Raw genomic sequence first — 20197 nt, 5'->3', positions numbered from 1 at the left:
TGTCCTAATACAATCATTTCAGCAATGGCAAATGTTTTATTTTCACTTGTCCCAGTTGACCTTCATTGTGATTGTATTTACTTTTATTTTATTAGAAAAAGAACCCAGCCTGAAACCAGCACAGACTCGATTATGATAAGGGCCTGAGAAAATTGTGCCACATTTTCAGAATATTTTATACAATTTCTAATAACAAATATTTCCAGCGGAGGATGCAGCAAACTTCTTAGACAGAGTACTAGTGAGCATCCACTTCTGTCTGCCTTGGGGTTCCTCAATGGGATTCTCTCCCTGTGTTCTCATTGCAGGCAGCATATGAAGCCCTGTCCAGTGACTATCTGATGTTTGTGAGGATGTTTTGAATTTTTTCTTCACTTATGAGTATGTTGAGTGCTAATATTGATGCTAAAAACCTTAGGTTGACCAGAGACAGACCAAACATTCATCTAGCCCGGTATTGTGGGCTATCTGTGCCATGGTCAGTGGTGGTAGATGCTAGGACAGTGTTTTAGAAACTATGCATGTGTAGGATGTTCCTAGTGCCCAGTAAATCCTTCTGGCTCCCAGCAATCGGATCACGGCCCCTTGAGAGAAGGGTCATTTCTCTTGAGCCATTTTGGTCGCTGTATCCTCTGATGTACTTGTCATTTTTAGTTACTTTGACTAGTCTTTGCACTTGCTTATTTTTTGCACTTATGAGGTAGTGACTTCCCTAATCCTATATAAAAATACCTTTTATTGGAAAAAACTGTAGTGTGAAAGTGATAGGATTCCTTCCTTCTGATGTCCGCAGGGTTCTGAAGGATGGAATTTAGTCTTAGCGGAGTCCTGTACTTGTATAAAACAACATACTCAGATCTGATAACTGTGTTTAGATTTTTAGTTGGTGGGGTGCATCAATTTATATTACATTCTTTTCTGTAATGTTCTTACGCTTTAGTAGGGCTGGCAAGATCCAGGAATTCCAGTCCCTTTTCTAAAAACCAAAACAAAACAAATACAAAAAACCCAACAAAACCCAACAAATCGAAACCAACAAACCCTGAGGTTATAACTAAGAACAGTTATTGTAAGTCCCAGTGCCTGTGAGTGTAAACCTTCCACTTCCTTGTGGGGAAAAGCTCTTCTGACTTTCAAATGTTGCCTATTGAAACATCTTAATTGAAATTATCTAGAGGAAAAGAGAATTTTATTTACTTGTTTCCTGTTACAAGACATCCCCCTGGTGAATATTATGTCTCTACTGGTGGCCAGCTCTGAGGAAGTACAAGTGTTCCATAGAGGCAGCTGTGGAATAACATGAACTTAGGGTACAGCTGTTCTTCCAGCTCTCTAGCAATTCGAGGTTGGCTGCTGTCTGGAGACACAGGGTTTCATGTGCCCTCTAAAACCCAAAAAAGAATACATCTTGTGTAAAAATGTTCCTTCCCCTGTTAAGAAGTGATGCAGGGTTTGTCTAAAGAGATCACATTTGTCTGAGATCTTTATCTGTATATGTCTATAATAGGTTTATGTATCTATCTGTACCTACAGATATATACACAAGTACTTTTTTGTAAAGAGAAATTATACAATTTAAAAAATGGCTAGTTTAGGAAGAATAATTTTTTAAAAGTTTTTTGACCCACTCACTGACCCTAAAGTTCTAAAATATTCCCTGTTCTTGAAAGTTTCATTATATGCCTGTATGTGTATATAAACACAAATATGTTGTTATTCCCATTGGTTAAGCACTTCTAAAAAGTGTAGTAAAATAGTAATAGCAAAGTGACTGTAAATATTTAGGTCTCATTTGCTCATTTACTATTTTCTGTAAATTGTAAATTCAGACTAGCATGCTGTAATCTAAGTGGAATAGTAAATGTTTTTGTGTCTTAACAAGGATTATATTTTATCTCAAAATGATGGAAGCAAAAGCTGTTCCATGCTAAAGTGGCTGTTTCTGCTCCCATGTGAGGAAAAGGGAGAAAAGCAGAGAAAACACTGTTGAGTGTATGCCGCAGTCACCAATTCTCTCAGCTGCAGAGTAGAAGAAACCTTCTGGGAAGTTATTTGGCATTTAACAGCATGTTGTACATAGGCAGCTGCTGAGTGAAGCTGGCTTTTTTTGGTTGTTAATGATTTTCTTTTCTGACCTTTATAGCTAATGCATCTTCTTTAAGAAGCATTTAATGTGTGAAGACAAAAGGTTGTTTTTATTAATCTCTTACTTCTTTGCATACAGAACCGAGAGAGAGATGGTGCCGACTGAAAGGAAATCTGCTTTTTCTAATGAAAAATAAGGTAATTCATTTTCCTACTGCTTTTCTTGATGTGTTAGTCTAATCTGTGAGAACTTGAGTAATCCTTTTTCATGATAGCTATTGGCATTGTGCTTTTAGGGACAAAAAAAATATATCACTTTTATTAGAATAGTGGAGATGAAAAAAAATCCATTGTTTGTCTTCTATAACACTAGGCATTCTTCATGTTATCAACATCCTTTAGCTGAATCATAAATAGTCTATGGCCAGGGTCTGCTCATAACATACACGGGTCTAAATCCAGAATTATTCCACCAAATCCACTGGAATAATGAAAGAAAAATCTCGCAGCTAAACGAGGTATTGTGGTAATGTTCAAGATGCAATTTCAGACCCCTACTACAATTTTTCAGTGTGGTTTTGTAACTAAATTTGTTATGAAGAGTGGTGTTATTTTCTCTTGCTTTGTTGTAAAGAGCAATTAAATGCCTAAAATGAAGGGCCTATTAAAATAGGGTCTGACCCTGACACGCAGTGGAAGTTTTGCAGGAGCTGCTGAGTGCCCTCATTTGGCATTGGCTTTATTAGGAGTTGAGGCCGCTCATCCTCTGGAAGGAACAAGCACTAAGTGTAGAATTGCTCTTTTTCTTACCTTTTCTGTCTGATATTATAACACTGCTTCTGTAGTTGCCTGAAAATAGCGCTGAATTGTAAAGAATTAGGGAGTAGTATGAAGCTTGAGACGCTTACCTGTTAACAGTAACTATTTTATAATTGGCTCCTAGGATATTTTTGTACTGTATGGACCAGCAGTCGGACAGAAATGACAGTACTGCTTGACAGATTGTATATTCTATTTGAAAGATTTTTCAATGTGATATAGTGGCTTATTTTAATATAGTGATGAATGTGCACATATGGTACACTTTTAAAGCAGTATTTGCTTTCAAAGCACTGCTCGGGAGCATGTGATAGATTTCTGTATGTATGCAAACAAAATGAGACAGTATGACATAAAGGTTTCTCTGGCTTGAGTTTCATATGGCTGCATTCCCCTGGGTGGTAAAAGGACCAACAAGTCTTCTGTAGGTGAAAGCAAGCTCAGGGCCACCCCTTTGTCACACCCTCATACATTATCGTTCTGCTGTATGACTTGCAGAAGCTATTTTTAGTAAAGGGCTTTAAGTTTCAAACTACTCTCTTCTAGTCCATGTTCCTCCAAGCATCCTATTTTTATGGGAGCCTCTGGCATTTTGTGAAACAGTTTCAGGAAATATTTTCATCAACTTTGCAGCTGTGAAGAGAGGAGTAGGAGAGTTTTGCTGAAATCAAATGTAGCTATCAGTTTGGCCCTGGAAATTTAGAGAACTAATGTTACTGTACTAGAGGGTTTAGTGCTGATTACTACTTATGTTCATATGGTGTGTGGTGGTTTTTTGTTTTTTTCTTTTTTTTTTCTTTTCTTTTCTTTTTTTTTTTTTTTTTTTAAATGTGTAGATGAAGTGCAGATGAATGGAGTGAGGCACTCTCAGTTGGACCAGCAAATCAACCAACCTGCTAGGTCCACTCAGGCTGTTTAAATGCAAAGTTGTATTTTGAGAAACTTGGAGGCTGAGACACAAATAAATGACTTGATACTGAAATGATTTAGGCTTGCAGTAAATAAATAGGAGTTCCCTTGAAATGCTGTGGTTTGTGTCAACCAGTTAAATAGGTGGGTGATTTTTATCTACATGTCTAGGTCAGTGCTAGAAATCATTATCTCATTCCGGTTTCCTTGTTTGAAGAAGTTTTCAAAATTTCCAGAAGTTATGGAAGAAACCAGGAGATTTGACAAATTTTAGCTTATCAAAAATACTGGCTTGATTAATGTCAAAGTGTTTTCAAAAGGTGATTTTTATCAGGTACTTCCTTTAATTAGGGAGGTCACAATAAGAGAAAAACTTGGAAATTAAAGTCAGACAAATTCAAATGATCGCAGGATGATTGGCCACTGAAACCCAAGTGTGGTGAGAAATAGTGAGTGCTCAGTTTTAAAATGTCACATCTTACTAGACTCAGTACAGAGACCACTGAGTAATTAAAGGGCAGTGTCTTACAATAGATAAAACTAAATGATGTAGCACTTCCTAGTCAGCTTATATCTTAGGAATTTGTAAACCAGTCATTTTCAGAGGCTTCATCTGTTTGGTACTGTAAAGGATAGCTTCTTTGACAAAGACAGATCTCCCTTGAATCACAAATCCCTGTTTCAAAGGATGTAATTTATAGGCATACTAAGTAAAACCAAAGCAATTTGTGTGCTGTGAGGACAGAAGGGAGTGTACCCTGTGTTCTGTATGTGGTGTTTTTTTTTTCTTTTTCCTTTTCCTTATCTCATTGTAGAAATGAACAGGCATCCCAATCCTATCTGAAGCAGATTCTTGACATAGGAAATCCATAGGAAATTGTAGTTTGAATTTTGGGAATGTAGTTTGCCAGTATAATAACCAAAACCAGCCTTATCATAAAAGTTATTAAGCATCTTAATAAATGTAGTTGCCAATTTTCTGCTTTTTAATATCCTGCTGAAACCTTTGCTAATTCAAGTAATGTAGCATGTGAAAGATGTGCCCAGAACAGCGCTGATGAAGCCATGTTCCTATTTTTGTTGCTGGAACCTGACTTGGCTTATGACTCTTCTTTTGTGTCAAGCAGCTCAGATGTTTTAGAAGCTCATCTGAACACTGAACAGTTAACTCCAGAAGTCACTGTCATGAAATGAAGACTGATTTACTGCTCTTCATTAATTGCTGTCAGGGGCATGTGCATGTCTGTATATACAGATGCCTGTAGTTTAATGACAAACTCTCATTCTAGTTCAAATGTACATAAATTATACTACTTGTATAAGAATCTTCTCTATGAAATTGCAAAGGATGCTTCCTGACTTACCTGTGCTGTAAATCTTAAGTAGCCTGGCAGTACATTTTCAGTGTAGGGAAAAAATGTGGTTTATTCGTCCACTTTATCATATTTGGATGCAGCAGAATAACCTATTAGGCACCTTAAGGACATTTACTTTCCTTGGTCTAGCAGTGGAGTTGGTTATTTTGGACTTTGGGCTAAGAAGTAGACGTACTTGTAGGCCTGAGGCACAATCCAGCATCCGCTAGTGTTAGTGAAACTTGTTTCATTTGTAGACTTCAGTGTGGTGTGGGTGGTTTTGGTTGTTTGGTTGGTTTTTGAGGTGGTTTTTTGTTTGGTTGATTTGTTGTTTTTTTTTTTTCCCAGATTGGTTCCCTACCATATTGTATTGGTTGTAGGTGGTAAAGTTGTGGTAGGAAGGGGTGTGCAGGAGTGGCCTCTGAAAGAAAAGGTCAGGGGCTCTGCAACAGACCCACTGCAGGACACAGCTGTGCCCATCAGCAGAGCAAGTGGTGCCTCTGGGAAGACATATTTAAGAAAGGGCAAAATGCTGCACAGCAGTGAGGAAGTGTGAGAAACAGCCCTGCAAACACCAAGATCGGAGGAGGAGAGGAATAATCTGCTCATCTGCTCCGGGTGCAGGAGCAGTTATTCCCCTGGACCCTGTAGAGGAGCCCATGTTGGAGCACGTGGGTATGCCCTGAGTGTCCTGCAGCCCGTGGCCAGCCCATGCCAGAGCAGGTTCTCCTGGCAGGAACTGTAGCCCATGGAGAGGACCCACACTGGAGCATGGGAAAAGCATGAGGGGGAAGGAGTGGCAGAGAGGAACTGTTACGGACTGACTGCAACCCCATTCCTCATCCCCCCTGTGCCACTTGAGAGGTGGGTAGGAGGAGGTAGAGGAGTTGAGAATGAAGGCGTGAAGTTGAGCCTTTGGAAGAAACAGGGTGGGAAGAAGCTGCTTTAGTTCTTGCCTTTGTTTCTCCCCATCCAGGTCTTTTTTAATTGGCAGTAAACTAAACTCATTTTCTCTGGGTTGAGTCTGTTTTACCTGTGATGGTAATTGATCTTTCTATCTTCATCTTGACCCACGAGCTTTTAAATTTTATTTTCTCCACCACCCCTGTTAAGAAGGGGGGAATGAGAGAGCAACTGGGTGGGTGGCTGGCAGTCTGCCAAGGTCAACCAACCACAGATACCATCCCCTGTGGACACTGTATGTTGTTAAAACCTTCCTGTGTGAAGTCCAAACACCTCGAGTTCCCATGTGTAGGTTGGATATCATGCTAAGCTTAGAGCAATTCTTATGGATCCTCGCCCAAAATACTTCAAAATAGTATTATTGGACAGTGTGTTCAAAACAGTTACGATTCGGAACTAGAAAGTGCTATGTACCTCACCTAAAGGATGTGGGATGTGAGTTATTTACTTAGATTCTACCCAATTCCAGCCTGGGAGGTACTTTCTTCCAGAACTCATGTGAGTGGGAAACGGGGAGGAAGATTGCTGGGCAACAGTTGCTAACGCATATAATAAGTATTATATACTTACTTGCCTTTTTTTATTGGCATAGGAGGGAACTTTAGAAGTTTCAGATCTCTTTGGGGATTGCAGTATTGTGTACTGGTTTTGTTTTTAATTAAAGATCTGAATTTGTAGCAATGGTTTTGCTCTTGATGTTTTAGGGTTTTTCTATTTTTTTAGAACAGTGCATATTTTTATATCAAATGCCATGCTGTGTTATTTCCTTGTTGTTTTCTGTTCATAGGTCCTTCAGAATAATTTTCTGCATTTTTTTTTCCAGGAAAGAAGCAAAAAGATTACTTAAATTTTTCTCAATCTCTTTTCATCCTCATATTGATTCAGGGCTGGATTTCTTCGCTCCCCCATCTCCAGTTACAAACCCTAAACTGTTGTTTGCTATATATGTGTGAATTTGGAGTGATTGCTGCTGAAGTAAAGAAAGAAGCTACCTAACCCATCTATGGCTCATTTTCCCATGTACTAATATTCCCCAGGGGTAACGCTGATACTTAGCCAGTTTTGTAAATTACTTGGCAATCTACACATAAAAAGATACCCTAAAAAGTACAATTATGTTTTTGCATCTCAGTAATAGCTCCAGAGGGGCTATTATGTTTTATTGAGTAAACATTTTGACATTCCTATTTATTTTTCAGTATGTATTTAGGATTTATTTAAAAATGGATTTTTGATCAATAGTCTCTAGCGGATTCTCTAGGAAAGTCATTAGGGTCTATTGTGTAAATCTTTCTTAGTTTGTGGCTTAAAGATCCTGTGGAGGCAACTGTTGCAATCTGTTAGGTCAGATTGTCCATGTACGGGCTCAAACTCATGATGCTTTTGAGTGTGAAAGGTTGCCTTTCGAGACTTTTATGATGTATTGATTTTTAAAAATTATCATGTAGAGGAAAAAGGTTTAGTTATATGGATGACCGTATTTAAAATAAAAGCTGTTATGAGTGCTGAAAGTATCTTAAATTAGCCCTCATATTTCATACGTATAATGATAAACCTGTCTCTTTGTTCTCTAATCTAAATGATGTTGTGGTAGCAAACTTGTGTGGCATGTTCCTACTGTAGTGAATCTATATGCTTCTTTCCTAACCCCCTAAACCCAAGGGATTTATATTGAAGAACTGACAGACTTAACTATGCAGGTGTAAATTGGAGTGCTATGATATACCTAATGCCAGACAGAATTAAGTAAAAGGTGGTGAATATTTTGAAACTTCTTTTATAATGAATTACCTTTCCTTAAACCAAATGCATTGTTGGGCTTAAGATTTTGTAGGTAAGATTAATGAGCAAATCTAAATGGTTGTGCTGTCAATAATCACAAGCTTTCTTGCAATGTTTGTGAAAGCTTAACATAAATTATGTTGTAACAGCATTTATCACAAGTGTAATGTATTATTAACAGTTGGCAGAAAAGCCTCAAAGTAAGATTTCAGATTGACTCATGAATCAATAACCAGAGAACCACATGCAAGGTAGAAATAATAGAATAATGACATACTTCTGAGGTTCTGATGTGAATTACATTGTAATGCAGCTGTGAAAATGTTATTCAGGTTTTCATGGCATAGTTGTATGTAAGTTCTGCCATAAAAATGTGAGAATGTATCAATGAATCTTCTCTGCAGTCAGGCAGGCATACACAATGTATTTTCAGCATTTCAGCATAGCTGTACAGCTTTAGTATTTTCCTTTCCAATTTGGTATCTTTTAAAAATATTCTTAACAGAGTGAGATTGCTTTATTTATATTGAAGCTGTGGAGCCTTTCCTGGTCTGTTGGACTAGGGGTTTTCTCTGTGTGTGTGGTTTAGCATTCTGCAAGTCAGTGATCTCTTCAGGGCATCTTGAAATAAAAGTGTCTCTTCTGGCTAAGGATGTACTTTTTATAAAACCATTTTTCAGCAGTGATTTCAATTTTCTAGAGCATGCTCCGTATCAGTTTAAGTGTTAAGGTCTGCGCAGCCAGAGTAAGTGTTGCTGCACTGTGTAGCATTGCTTTGGGATTAGATGTCACTGCTGGGGTGTTTTTTGGCTAAATACTACATGTATGATATTGGCTATTGACCATGTTTGGCAATGTCTGTAAGCTGAAAAAGCAGGTAAGCGAATCTATGTCTGTAATATAATATCCCTTCAGTAAGTTTCAGTGAAATATGTTGTTGCTGTGTTGGTAAGATTTTGATTTACAGTAGGAAGTGTGCTAAATAGAGAAGGAATTACAAAATGACAGAACTGTGGCAGAGGCAGATACAGAAGCCATATCACCCCTTATGTGACTTAAAAGTCTTTGTGTGTTTCTCAGCATTCTCAGCCCCAACCTCGTGTGTACTTCTGCCTGCACTTAACTGAGATGTGGGTTGGCCTCTTACTGTTGGAATGACGCTTTTATATGTATATAACAATACACACATGTGTATCTACATAAGTTAAATATCAGGCAGTGTTTAGTTAAGAACTCAAATGAATTTGGTCATGTTGAGAGAAGAGATGTTGCCACGTGAGCTTTTTTAACCTGCCTTAGTAAGGCATTGTGACCTGTTACTGTAGTTACACGTTTGTCAGTGAGAAATCTTCTATGTGTTAAAGGCCCTTGCTTGTGCTAGGCCTATTTTTAAATAACCAGTTGTGTTACCCCTTATGTAATACTCTAAGGGCACTTTAGAATGTGGGGTTTTTTTTGCATGCCTTAATTTAAATAGTAGATTTTTAAAAAATATTTCTTGATGTTTTTTAGCCATATTGGATTGGAAGAATGCTATGCAGAGAACTCTATGCTAGTTGAATGCTGTAAACTCTAGCCTTAAAACCCCACTAATCATGACGTACATAATGTCAATATAGTGTTAGGAGGGAGGAAGTTGCTGTCTTCACACTGCTCATGAAGAGATAATGTGGGGAGTGTGAAGTTGTCTGGAATAGTTGGGGCAGAACAGTAAGCAGATGCGTAACCCTTGATTTCCTTAGTAGCTGTTCCGCTGAAGCAGTTTTAGTGCTGATCCAGACCCGTGTATTTTAGGTGTCCTGCAGACCACTGCAAGCCCAGTGACACCAGAATGCCACGTCTCCTTGGGGTAGCAAGGGCACAGTGAGCTTTTGTTACTGAGTCTGTGCAGTACCACTGAGGTATATGTGCTGACTGCTGTTGCAGTCTGCTTTCCAGCAGTACTTGAAAATGCAATTTATACCCATCAAATAATGAGAAAATAATTATTTTCTCCTATTTTTACTATGAACTGAAAGACTTTATATCTCTCTTTTTCCATCTTAACAGGATCCTGGCAAGCCCTACTGCCTTTTTGCCATCTTTGATTCCCTCATTTATCTTGCTGCTTCTCCTTCCTGCCTCCAGCTGTTACTAACTTGCTCTTCAGATAGTAAAGCCCTCCCTTCCCTTCCACTGCTGTCAGAGGCAGACCTTTCTTATAACTGTGCTTGCTTTGATAATTCCATTTTGTCTCCTGGTTTTCTTCCGTGTCTACTTTAATCTCTTGCTTAACGTGTTCCATGATGTCTTCCTTTCCTTTAGCTTTTCCATGAGTAAGCATGCTTTAATCCTTTTTTTTTTTTTTTGGTGCCTACCTGTCCTTGACCTCCCTGCTTCCCCAGCCATGTCCATTGCTCTTTGATATCTGTGTACAGTGTCACCCACTGCATTTCCATCCCACTATCCTCCCTGGTCCTGTTGCTATCCCTTGCACTCTACACAACAGTCTTTTACTAATCTCCTTTGAATAACCTCTTCCAAATGAGGGCTAAGAAGCATCTCTCTTGTTCATGCAACTGTCTGCCACTTCCAATACTAGCTCACCCTCTGACTGTGACTCCATTTTCTCCTGGTCATTCTCAACTTCTTCTTTCGACTTTATTCTTTTGGGGGATTCATGATGTGCTGGACCTAGAGTTTGAAGCATAGAAGAGCAAAATATAACTTAAAACTGCATATTCATCAGTACTAAATTGCATCTAGATCTGCCGCAATACCTGTTTGTCCAAACTGTGCTTTCATCTTGCCTTTCAGAGACCTCACTCTGTGCATCTACCCATGAATTCAATTTCAGCGGGAATCAAACAGCTGCTTAATCTTTCCTGTCAAGTTCTTCCTCCCGTTGCTTTTGATGGCTGAAGCAAACATCACTTTTCCTGCTACTCATACCATTTTTAGCATTGCTTTCAACAGGAATGTGTTTCTAAGTATTCGTGTTCTGGCAATGTCTGTGTTTTGCAGATTCTTTTTAAAACCGCTCTTTCTATCACTCTATCACTTTCTATCACCTAAAACTGTGGATGGGGATAATCTTATTTTGTGTTTTTATTTACTGAAATATCCTTCTTCTGATCTTGGGAAATAGGAGATTTGGTTATATCCATTAGAGCTCTTGCAAAAATAATTTTCCTAGGCTTCTTTTTGACTGTTACACTTTCCTTTGCATGACTCTCACATCCTTCCTTTTGTAAGCTTTTTCACTGTGAAGATCTTTCCCAGTCTCCAGTACCCTACCTGTTCTTCATTTAAAGCTTTTTTTTCTGATTCTGAGCTGTGTCCGGCACACAGTGCCTGCTTCCATAGATCTGTAAAACCAACAAGGAAGTACTAAAACAAGGCACTTAATAAAAAGTGCAATCTCATTATCTTCCTTTAAGTTCTGCCTTCACAGGTCATCTTTGCTATGATGCTCACAATAAGTTCACAATGATAATGCCATTTGTTTTTAACATAGGCTGACATGGGCTTGCACGTCTGTGGTGTATAAACTCTTTGGCTTTCATGTATAACATCTATGTTCTGTATCTATACTGTGGCTAGTATCATAGGGTCCTGTGGTCCTTGATCTGTGTTTGTAAATGCTCTGGTGATATGGGTGTGTATGTATATGTAAATGTTTAATCTGAGCAAATCACTGAATTTGTTATCTAATGGAATTAGCTAGGTTTTGGTTTTTATAGTTGTTTGTGTTCTCCACTGTTCCTCCAGCAATTGGTATGTTATAATTGCATGATATATGGAATTGTATATGTTCCAATTACATAATTGGCAGTAGTCAAGCACCAATCTTGTGAAGAATAGATAATTGTGTAAATAAGTGTATTTAACAAAGGGTTATGGAGCATCCCTGTGCAATTCTGTCTTGGTTCACTGGCTCTTGCTGTATTTGGTGCTACAGTGAACCCTGGGGTGGTTCTCAAAGAGTGTGGGGTCTGGCAGATGTTTTTGTTGAGCAGCTTCACGCATGGCTGCATTGAGTCCTGGGGCTGAGTAGGCATTCACTATTTGGGATAAGTTTGCAAAATCAGAACTCTATTAGCTTCCATAGCTATTTTGGGAGACTTGGGTGACAATTTTCATAATGCAAGCTACTGTTTTTAGAGAGGACTCTTAACAGTTGTCTGTTTTTGGTGAGAGAAGACCTGATAGCTATATTGGAAACAAGAAAGGCTTTGAAACTCTGTGCAAGTGCTGAGCGAACAATGTGTAGCAGTCTCTAGCTGAGAAGACTGCACCTGAAACACTTGGCAGTTATCTCATTGAATATTAGCTCTTAACATGTGAGAGAAACCTAGGGGTGGAGGAAGACTAATAATGTCGGTGGATTAACATGCTACATTATGAGGTGACTCCTGCTGCAATCTATGAATCTGCACTGAAGGGAATCATGGAAATGTTTTTGTTTGGGTTTTGAAGTTGATATTGACTGTAGCTGGAAGAGCTGCTTGGCCTATGAAACCGTTTCACTTCACAACGCATTCCAGTGAAGAGCCCCTTAGGAAGATAAAACTGTATCAAACCGAGCACAGAACTGGCACTCTTGATTATATTAATCTGAACTGGGATATTACTCGTAAGAGAAAATACTGTGAAAGAAAGTTAAAGATTGATCTTTGAAATAGTATACTTAAATTTCTTTAATGCTGAGTGATTAGTAGTCAAAGGAAGAACCCCCCACCTTTTATTTAAAAAAAAAAACCAAACAAACAAAACCCACCCCCAGAAATGATGGGTTGCATCAGTTTTCTTCTGTATAAGGCTTAGTAAACCAGTTTGTCAGAATACTGTTGCTAAACTCTTTCTTCACCGAAAGGGGTCTGTGCCTGATATGAAGTATTATTCATGCTTCATTATCCTGTTGGATACATAATGTAGCCTGGCTGCCAGTTTATGCATGCTGGGCTTTTCTATTGAGTCAGTTTGTCTCATTTTAGAATATGACCTCTGTTTAAGTTGCTTCGTTATTTTGTTTATAACGGAAGTTGTCAGTAGATGGCAGCAGCAATCTCTTCAGATAATAGTTTTAGGTTACCAGCCAAATGAACATCTTATGCTAATGTTAACTAATCCTAAGAAAATACTCTACTGAAGTAATTCACCGAGGGCAAAACTTGCTTTTATTTTTGGCCTAAAGCAGGAATTTGAAGCCAGGGGCTGCTGATTAACCTTGGTTTAGACTTTTATGAGCAAGATGATGAGAGATGAAGTGAAGCCAGAGGAGTATATGTACAGCTAGTCATCTTGCAGTTGCAAAGTGATTGATGCCAGCCAGCCCAAGGAATTCGTGGATGAGAGCCCCTTGTACCATGGAAGAAGATCATCTGGCTAGTCTGTACCTGCCCCACCACATACTCATTAGTGAAGGCTGTATTTAGCAGAAGGGAGGAGAGGAGCTGTACATGTATATACATACATCAGGGTGCTGCTCTTTAAATTGCATCCCAGGAGATTCTAACTGGTTTGTGTGTGGGGTTTTTTTTGGTTTTTTGTTTTTGGTTTTTTCCCTAGCGCTTGCTGCTGCAGTGGCTCTCGTGTTTGATCACCTAACTGTTTCTGTGCTGCTGTGCCTGATCTGTGCTGTACTCTCTGCCCCTTTAGGAAGTAAAGCATAAAGAGTTGTTTTGTTCTGCCCACATTCTTTCTTTTCTGCCCTTCTGAGCAGGGTTGACTTAGGAGGATGTGCTGTGGCTGCTGAAAAGTCCTTCAGGGAGGGGCTGTTCTCCTCCTCTTGAGGGCCTAACTGTAACCCAGCTGCCATGGCTTTGCTGTGGGAGGGATGAGGGATGACTTCTCTGTGTCATCTTGCTATTAGCATGGGGATGAGCATAGTGAGGACAAGGTCCTGGTCACACTGGGACCAGAAGGTGTTTTAGGATGGTGGTGGGAAGGGGAGGGAAAGAGGAGGTCAGCTAGATAGCAGTGAGGAGTAGCCATGCTTCCACAGGCTCCTGGCTATGCCAAGAAGAAAAATGCTGGGTTTTATACCCACCTCTCTGAGATTTAATGAGATTTTCTTTTTTCCTGAATAAGTCAACTGCCTCTAATTTATAAGAAAGGCTGTAGTGCTATTCTAGTCTCACATCTGGGTTGTCAGCAGCTACTAATGACACTTCAGGACAAAATGGTGCCTTCTACTCTAGTATCTTCACTAAGCACTACTATTGAGTAAATTCTTTTTCTGACCAACCATGGGAACTAAGCTGAATTCTCCACCATGCCATCAGAACTTATTTGCTGAGTAATGATAGCTAATTTTAAGTCCAATGTTATAAAAGTGGTTAAGTGTTCTGCCAAATGTGTACAGTTTGCACTTGTCAGCACTGAATTTTATTTAATATTTTATTACTTGGTTGGTGAGGATACTGAGAGCCTATAGTTTTGCTTTGAATTTTAGGTTTGTGTCTCTCTTGTTGGCATTAGCAAATGTTACCACCTCACTATATACATCCTTGTTCCTGGGCATCTATTAATGCAAGACATCTGCTCTTTATGACTCTGCAGTGTAATTTTTCTAAACAATTGGTGAAGGACCTTGTAAAACTTTTGTTTTTTAAAAAGTTAATATATGCTACAGCAATGCTTCTCATAACTCTAACATGTTTGTGACATGTGACTACTTCTACAAAATACATTAATTCTTTACCTTCCTATTATTATTTTATTTTTATAACTTTCTCTTATTCTGTATTATAATTTCTACCCATTTGTTGAGTACAGAGTTCTTCAATAGAAAGATTTGAAATCTATTATGTACCTTCTTGGTAGAAGATTGGTTATACTAATCACAGGCAAGGATTAGCCAGGATACTAACCTAACTGAACTAACTATGAACTGAATACGTTACCTAGATTAATCAAAAACTTGCACTTGATGATACTTTAGCTTTATTGAGCTATCTAATAGATGAAGTAGTGAAAGCTGGGGAAAACAATCTATAGCTGAAGTTATTCATACTCGGTTTTCTTTTGTAGAAAGAAGAAAACAATGGCAGAATTAATACATTAAAAAGAATTGCTAGGTTTGGGAGAGTTTGGTTGTGTGGTTTTGTGGGTGTTTTTTTTCTTAGCTAGAATTTTTATTGAGAGTTAACACTGGTGGATTTTTGGTGGTGTGTTTTTTTGTGTGGTTTTTGGTGTGTTTTGTTCTTTTTTTTAAACACATGCATCTTGCCTTTCATTTGTTTTAGGCTTACTCAAGTTCTTAGACTTTGGCTTGTCTTGACTATTTGAAAAGTCTGCCTAATACTGACTATATCTGTAGTCTTTTGCCATTGACCTTTCCTTTAGAGCAATATTTATAAAGAATAGAACAGATGTGGAACACAAAAACTAGTGAAACAAAAATGGATATTTATGTACTGTTTCAGAAGGGTATAAAAGCTTTCCGAATATAAGAACATTCTGAAGTATTCCCATGAGAGAAGATAAGCCTCAGCATTACAGGTGATGTCTCTTTTTTATCACAGCCTAGCACGCTAGTGCTAATGGATCAACTCTTTAGAGGATGACAATTAATTCTATTTCTGTTAAGTGCATTGCAGATACTATGGCAGCATGGTGCCTGAGTGACAAGCTCCTATGTCCTACCAGCTTCAGGTGGTTTAATTTCACCGGAGTAGGGATTACGGGATGCAGCGCTACTGCTTTGTTGAGCAGATTTACCAGTGATTATGAAGAATCTGTAGCTGTTCACTCGGTCTCCTTTTTTGCAGGAGTTATTTTGATGCTGGTGGCTTGCTGATGTGCTACAAAGTTGAGGTGGAAGGAAAAAAATAATCTTTTGTTCCTTAAAAGAAAAAATAAATCCTCCCCTTCTCCTAAAATAACCAGGAACACACCACTGTTTCAAAATTAGTAGGTGGAACTGCTTTCAGCTGACACAGTCTTTGATTTTATGGATATCTCCTAGATACATAGGAAGGTTAAATAAACAGACTTAAACTCTAATGGGACATTTTGAGGATTAATGTCTATGTACTCCAAGGGCATAATGGGATTCAGTAAGAAGCCAACATTTGGCATTTTAGAATTGATTTTAGAGAAATAAATACAGTGCACGATCAGTTTTTACTGATAAGATTTTCTGTGTTTGAGGAGCAAGACTTTTTTTTTATCAAGGGTCTGATAAGTAATCATTGTTACTTGATCTGGGTTTTATCAAAGCTTTGATAGATAGAGCTGCTCAAAATTATTTTAATAGCCATGTATAGCCATCTTGAGCAACTGCAAAATTTATTAACAAGCTGAGTAATTCTTTGACATATATGCAGCAGTAAGGAAATGTAATTTTTTTTTCTTTTTTTTTTCAAAGTGAAAATAGCTGGAGAGAGAGAATAAAATGGGGCAGAAGAAGCATTAGGGTGGTATGGTTTTCCTGGATGTGTCCTTCCTCTTTTTATACATATTGACCCTGTTGTGTTTTTTTGGGAAATTTTATACAGACTTTAAGGAGCTAGAACTTATGTCTGGAATGCTGGACACATGGCAGCTACCAGAAGCCAAGTTATTGTTTACAATATTTCTGACTTCCTCTGCATTTCTCTTTAATGAAATGGCAACTTTTGGCAGGCTCATGGGAAGTACTTCTGTGTTCCCTGAGGTTTTTTTTTTTACTAGTTATTCTTTTCTGATCCATGTTGTGGACATATATGGAGGCAAATATTCTAACTGATCTTGCGAATCTCACTGAACACTTTAAAGACCCATCTTTAAAAATGTTGGTGCTTGCCGTATTTTGTCTTGGAATCTTTCTTTTTGCGGTCACCAGTGATCACAGTATGATTATGTTAAAATGTCAGGATCTGAGACTTCCTGCTGCTGGTTGGAAAAAGCTGTGCTGCACTTCTTTCTCACAGTTTCAGTTAACTTGCCTGTGAAAAAAAAAAAAAAGCCCACCAAATCCAATTAATTATAATAAATATTATAATATTAATGCTTTTGAAGTAATTTTAGGGTTGAGAACTGTGCTGAGAAACTAGGACGCAAACAGAATTCCTGTGGCAAAAAAATAATTAACACTTGAACAGTCGCTATTAAAACTTAGGTGTTTAGCCTATTCAAAAAGATGCGAAATGAAGGAAAAAGAGAATGTTTTTATATATGTTAACACTAAAAACTTTAAAGAATTATTTGAAATGCAAAATAATGTAGAGTGGGGAGAATTGCGGGTGGGAAGTGATAGGATGAGAGGAAACAGCCTCAAGTTGTGCCAGGGGAAGTTTGGATTGGTTAGGAAAAATTTCTTCACCAAAAGGGTTGTTAAGCATTGGCACAGGCTGCCCAGGGAAGTGGCTGAGTCACCATCCCTGGAGGTATTTAAAAGACCTGTAGGTAGATGTGGCACTCAGGGAAATGGCTTAGTGGTGGACTTGGCAGTGTTAGGTTTATGGTTGGACTTGATCTTCAAGGTCTTTTCCAAATGAAATGCTTCTATGATTGTGTGAGTCAACAAAAACCTGAGAAACTGTGATGCTCTGTCCATACTGCAACCCAGAGGTACGTGTCTAGCTTTTGTGAACGTAGGCGACTGACTTTTGACATGGGGGCAGTGTAGCTGTAGCAGCCTGGTCCTCAGCTACTGGGTGGTCACTCGGGGTCCTGGACAAGCTTGTGAGCTCTTACTGGAAAGCCAGCTGAGCCCTCCACCTGGACTGCTGCATAGATGTGTCCTGTGTGGCACCGAGTTAATGCTGTGAAAGGCTGTTACATTCTAGAAAATGCACCGTGGGCTAAGTCATAGGCTATTAATAATAATCAGAGGGTTTAAATACCACTGAAGTTTGACCTTTGTAAGGAAGCTTGATAGCCTCCGCTAGAAAACTTATGCAGTCTGTGGCCTGGAGAGAAACATTTTTTTTTTATTTATTTTACTTTTATTTGACGTGTTGCTTGGTTCTGAAATAAAAATGATTTTCGTTAAACTATTCTCTGCAGAGAAAGAAGGATTATTCTTAGGAGAGGTAATACAAATAAATATGCTGAGTTTTATCTGGCAGATTTTAAATCAGGAAGAAAATACAGTTTCTCCCCCTATCTCATCTTCTTAATAAAGTGTAAAGCTTTTTTTCTTGATTTTTGGCTTTTGGACTTTTTTTGGTCCCATTCCACTCCCCTCCCCCCAGCCAAAAAATAGTGCATATAGGATTTTGATAGGCAAAATCCTACTGCTTTTAAAATTAATGATCTTTAAATGTCAGGAAATATCCAAATAGCATCACAGACTCAAATGCAAGACCTTGAAGGAAGTTCAGAATTTCTCTTCTTTCCATGTTATGGAATATGTGAAGACCCAGTGCTCTACCCTCTCAACTCTGACATGAGTTATGTCAGTATAGCTTTCTACCACTGCTGAAAACTCTGAAGCTGGGGAAGGAGAGAAGAGCATTGGGGGCAGGCTTCTGTCTCTAGGAATCTGCAAAGATGCATGGCTTTGCTGTTTCTTTTTTTTTTTGGGGGGGGGGGGTGGTGGTGTTGGGCTTTGTTTTGTGTTTGTGGGTTTTTTAAATTTTTGTTTGTTTTAGTGTTCATGGGGACAAGTAGAAGAGCAAAAATCTTCATGCATAGCTGTCCTCTAACTTGCTAGCTGTCTTAAGCAGATTCTCTTCATGGCCTATACTCTCATGGCTGCAGCCATGGATTCACCTGGTAGTTTTTGATCCAGTCTGGGCAACGTAATTCATATTTCTGTTTCCTGATATAACAGACTTTCCTTCTGAGTTTCAGCCTAATGCTCATCCACACTTTGCACACTCATAAACTGCTTCACTGTAACTAATTTTACTTAAAATTAAAGTTGAGCTTCTACTCTTCCATTGTTTTTAAAAAATAATGGTTTTCATCTGTTGATCTTCTTTGTTGTTGTTGTCTTGGCAAACTGTTCAAATAAATGTACTACTGTTAACAGAACTAATAGTTTATTTTGTAGAATAAAGGAATGAAGATTTTCAGTCCTAATAGAGAAAAATCGGGAAAAAATCAGAAACATTATTTGTGCATACTTATCATAAAATGAATGCATTACTGGTTTAAGTCTTCCAAAAACTTTATTGATTAGCCAACAGTGCCAGAAATGGCACAAGGAAACATCTACAATCTTAAAACCAATTTGGATTAAAATGTGTGTCTCTTGAAGACATATACCAAAGCTTTGTACTTCACCTGAACAAATTTCCCTTGACCTGATGATACAGGTAGCTACCAACCTGTTTGCTTGCTCTAGACTATTACATACATTGATGTAATTTAAGCTTTAGAAAAATTGCATATAGTAACTCTAAAAGATGTGCAGAGCTTCTTTTTGACTGCTCATATCTTATACAGTTTTGCTGCATTTGATCCATAGAATTGAGCAAAGCTTTCTGGCTATGGCAGTGAGCACCCAAACTGGGTATTTATCCTGTAAAGGTGCATTTTAATTGCACCTGTTCCCATTCTGGTCCACTGGTGTGTTTATATTTCTTTCCTTATTGATAGTTTGACTACTTTTCCCTTATAGGTGGTCACATGCTGGTCTTTTAAGTAAGTTCACATCTGAAATGTTCTGAATTTCTCTTCTACCTTGTGGAAGACTTGATCATGTTTCCCTGTGCTTACCCCTCTCCTGCCCCTGATAAAATTGCTAGCAAAAAGGTAGGATGAATTTTCATACCTTATTCAGTAATATGTCCTTGTTTATTCAGTGGTACATAATTTTGGTGTTCAGCCAGGTTGAATGAACACAAAGACCTCTTACACTTAAAGCAGCATGAGACCAGGATCAAGAGTGTCATAGACAGGAATGTGCTATTTGCCTTTTATTTTTAGTTTTACTTTATTCATGGAGACTCTGTTTTTCAGTGTCTGTGCTCCCCCACACTCCTGATCCATAGCAGATGCAAGTATCTTTTATCTAAATCTACAAACTGTCTATGCTTTAACCTCTACATCGCTATTTTTGTATTTGAAAACTTATTTTTCTCCAAATAGTGGTCTGAACTGTCTTCAGTTTCCTTCTGCTTGGTAGTAGAAATAAGCTGGATATGTGTCTGACCTGCTAATGCTAACAATGTTGTCATCTTCCAAAACTCAAAAGAATCTGGGAATATTCTTCGGAGTGGTTTCTTTAGCTGTCCTTTAAATAACAGGGAATAGAAGTCATCTTTGCATACATGTAAGCTAATTTGAATGTTTTCAACTCTGTTCTACAGTATTCTATACATGCTTTGCTGTTAAATGGAAGAATATTCTTCTAATTCTTTTTCAAA

At 38.3% G+C, this 20197-nt stretch overlaps 1 protein-coding gene across 6 annotated transcripts in view; it reads left to right on the top strand.

Moving 5' to 3' along the window:
* Nucleotides 1-20197, top strand: part of INPP4B (inositol polyphosphate-4-phosphatase type II B) — a 333154-nt gene that overhangs the window by 41143 nt on the left and 271814 nt on the right. For 5 of the 6 annotated variants that reach the window (XM_074823724.1, XM_074823726.1, XM_074823723.1 and 2 more), the window contains one exon: nt 2225-2283. The exons of the other annotated variant lie outside the window; for it this stretch is intronic. In XM_074823724.1, the coding sequence (XP_074679825.1) occupies nt 2225-2283 (59 nt within the window). The remainder of the gene's footprint in view (nt 1-2224; nt 2284-20197) is intronic. 6 annotated transcript variants of the gene reach the window in all.

Source organism: Strix aluco, chromosome 4, assembly GCF_031877795.1.
Source record: "Strix aluco isolate bStrAlu1 chromosome 4, bStrAlu1.hap1, whole genome shotgun sequence".
NCBI lineage: Eukaryota > Metazoa > Chordata > Aves > Strigiformes > Strigidae > Strix > Strix aluco.
The sequence above is the reverse complement of the archived record's forward strand: the minus strand, read 5'-3'. Positions and strand labels throughout refer to the sequence as shown.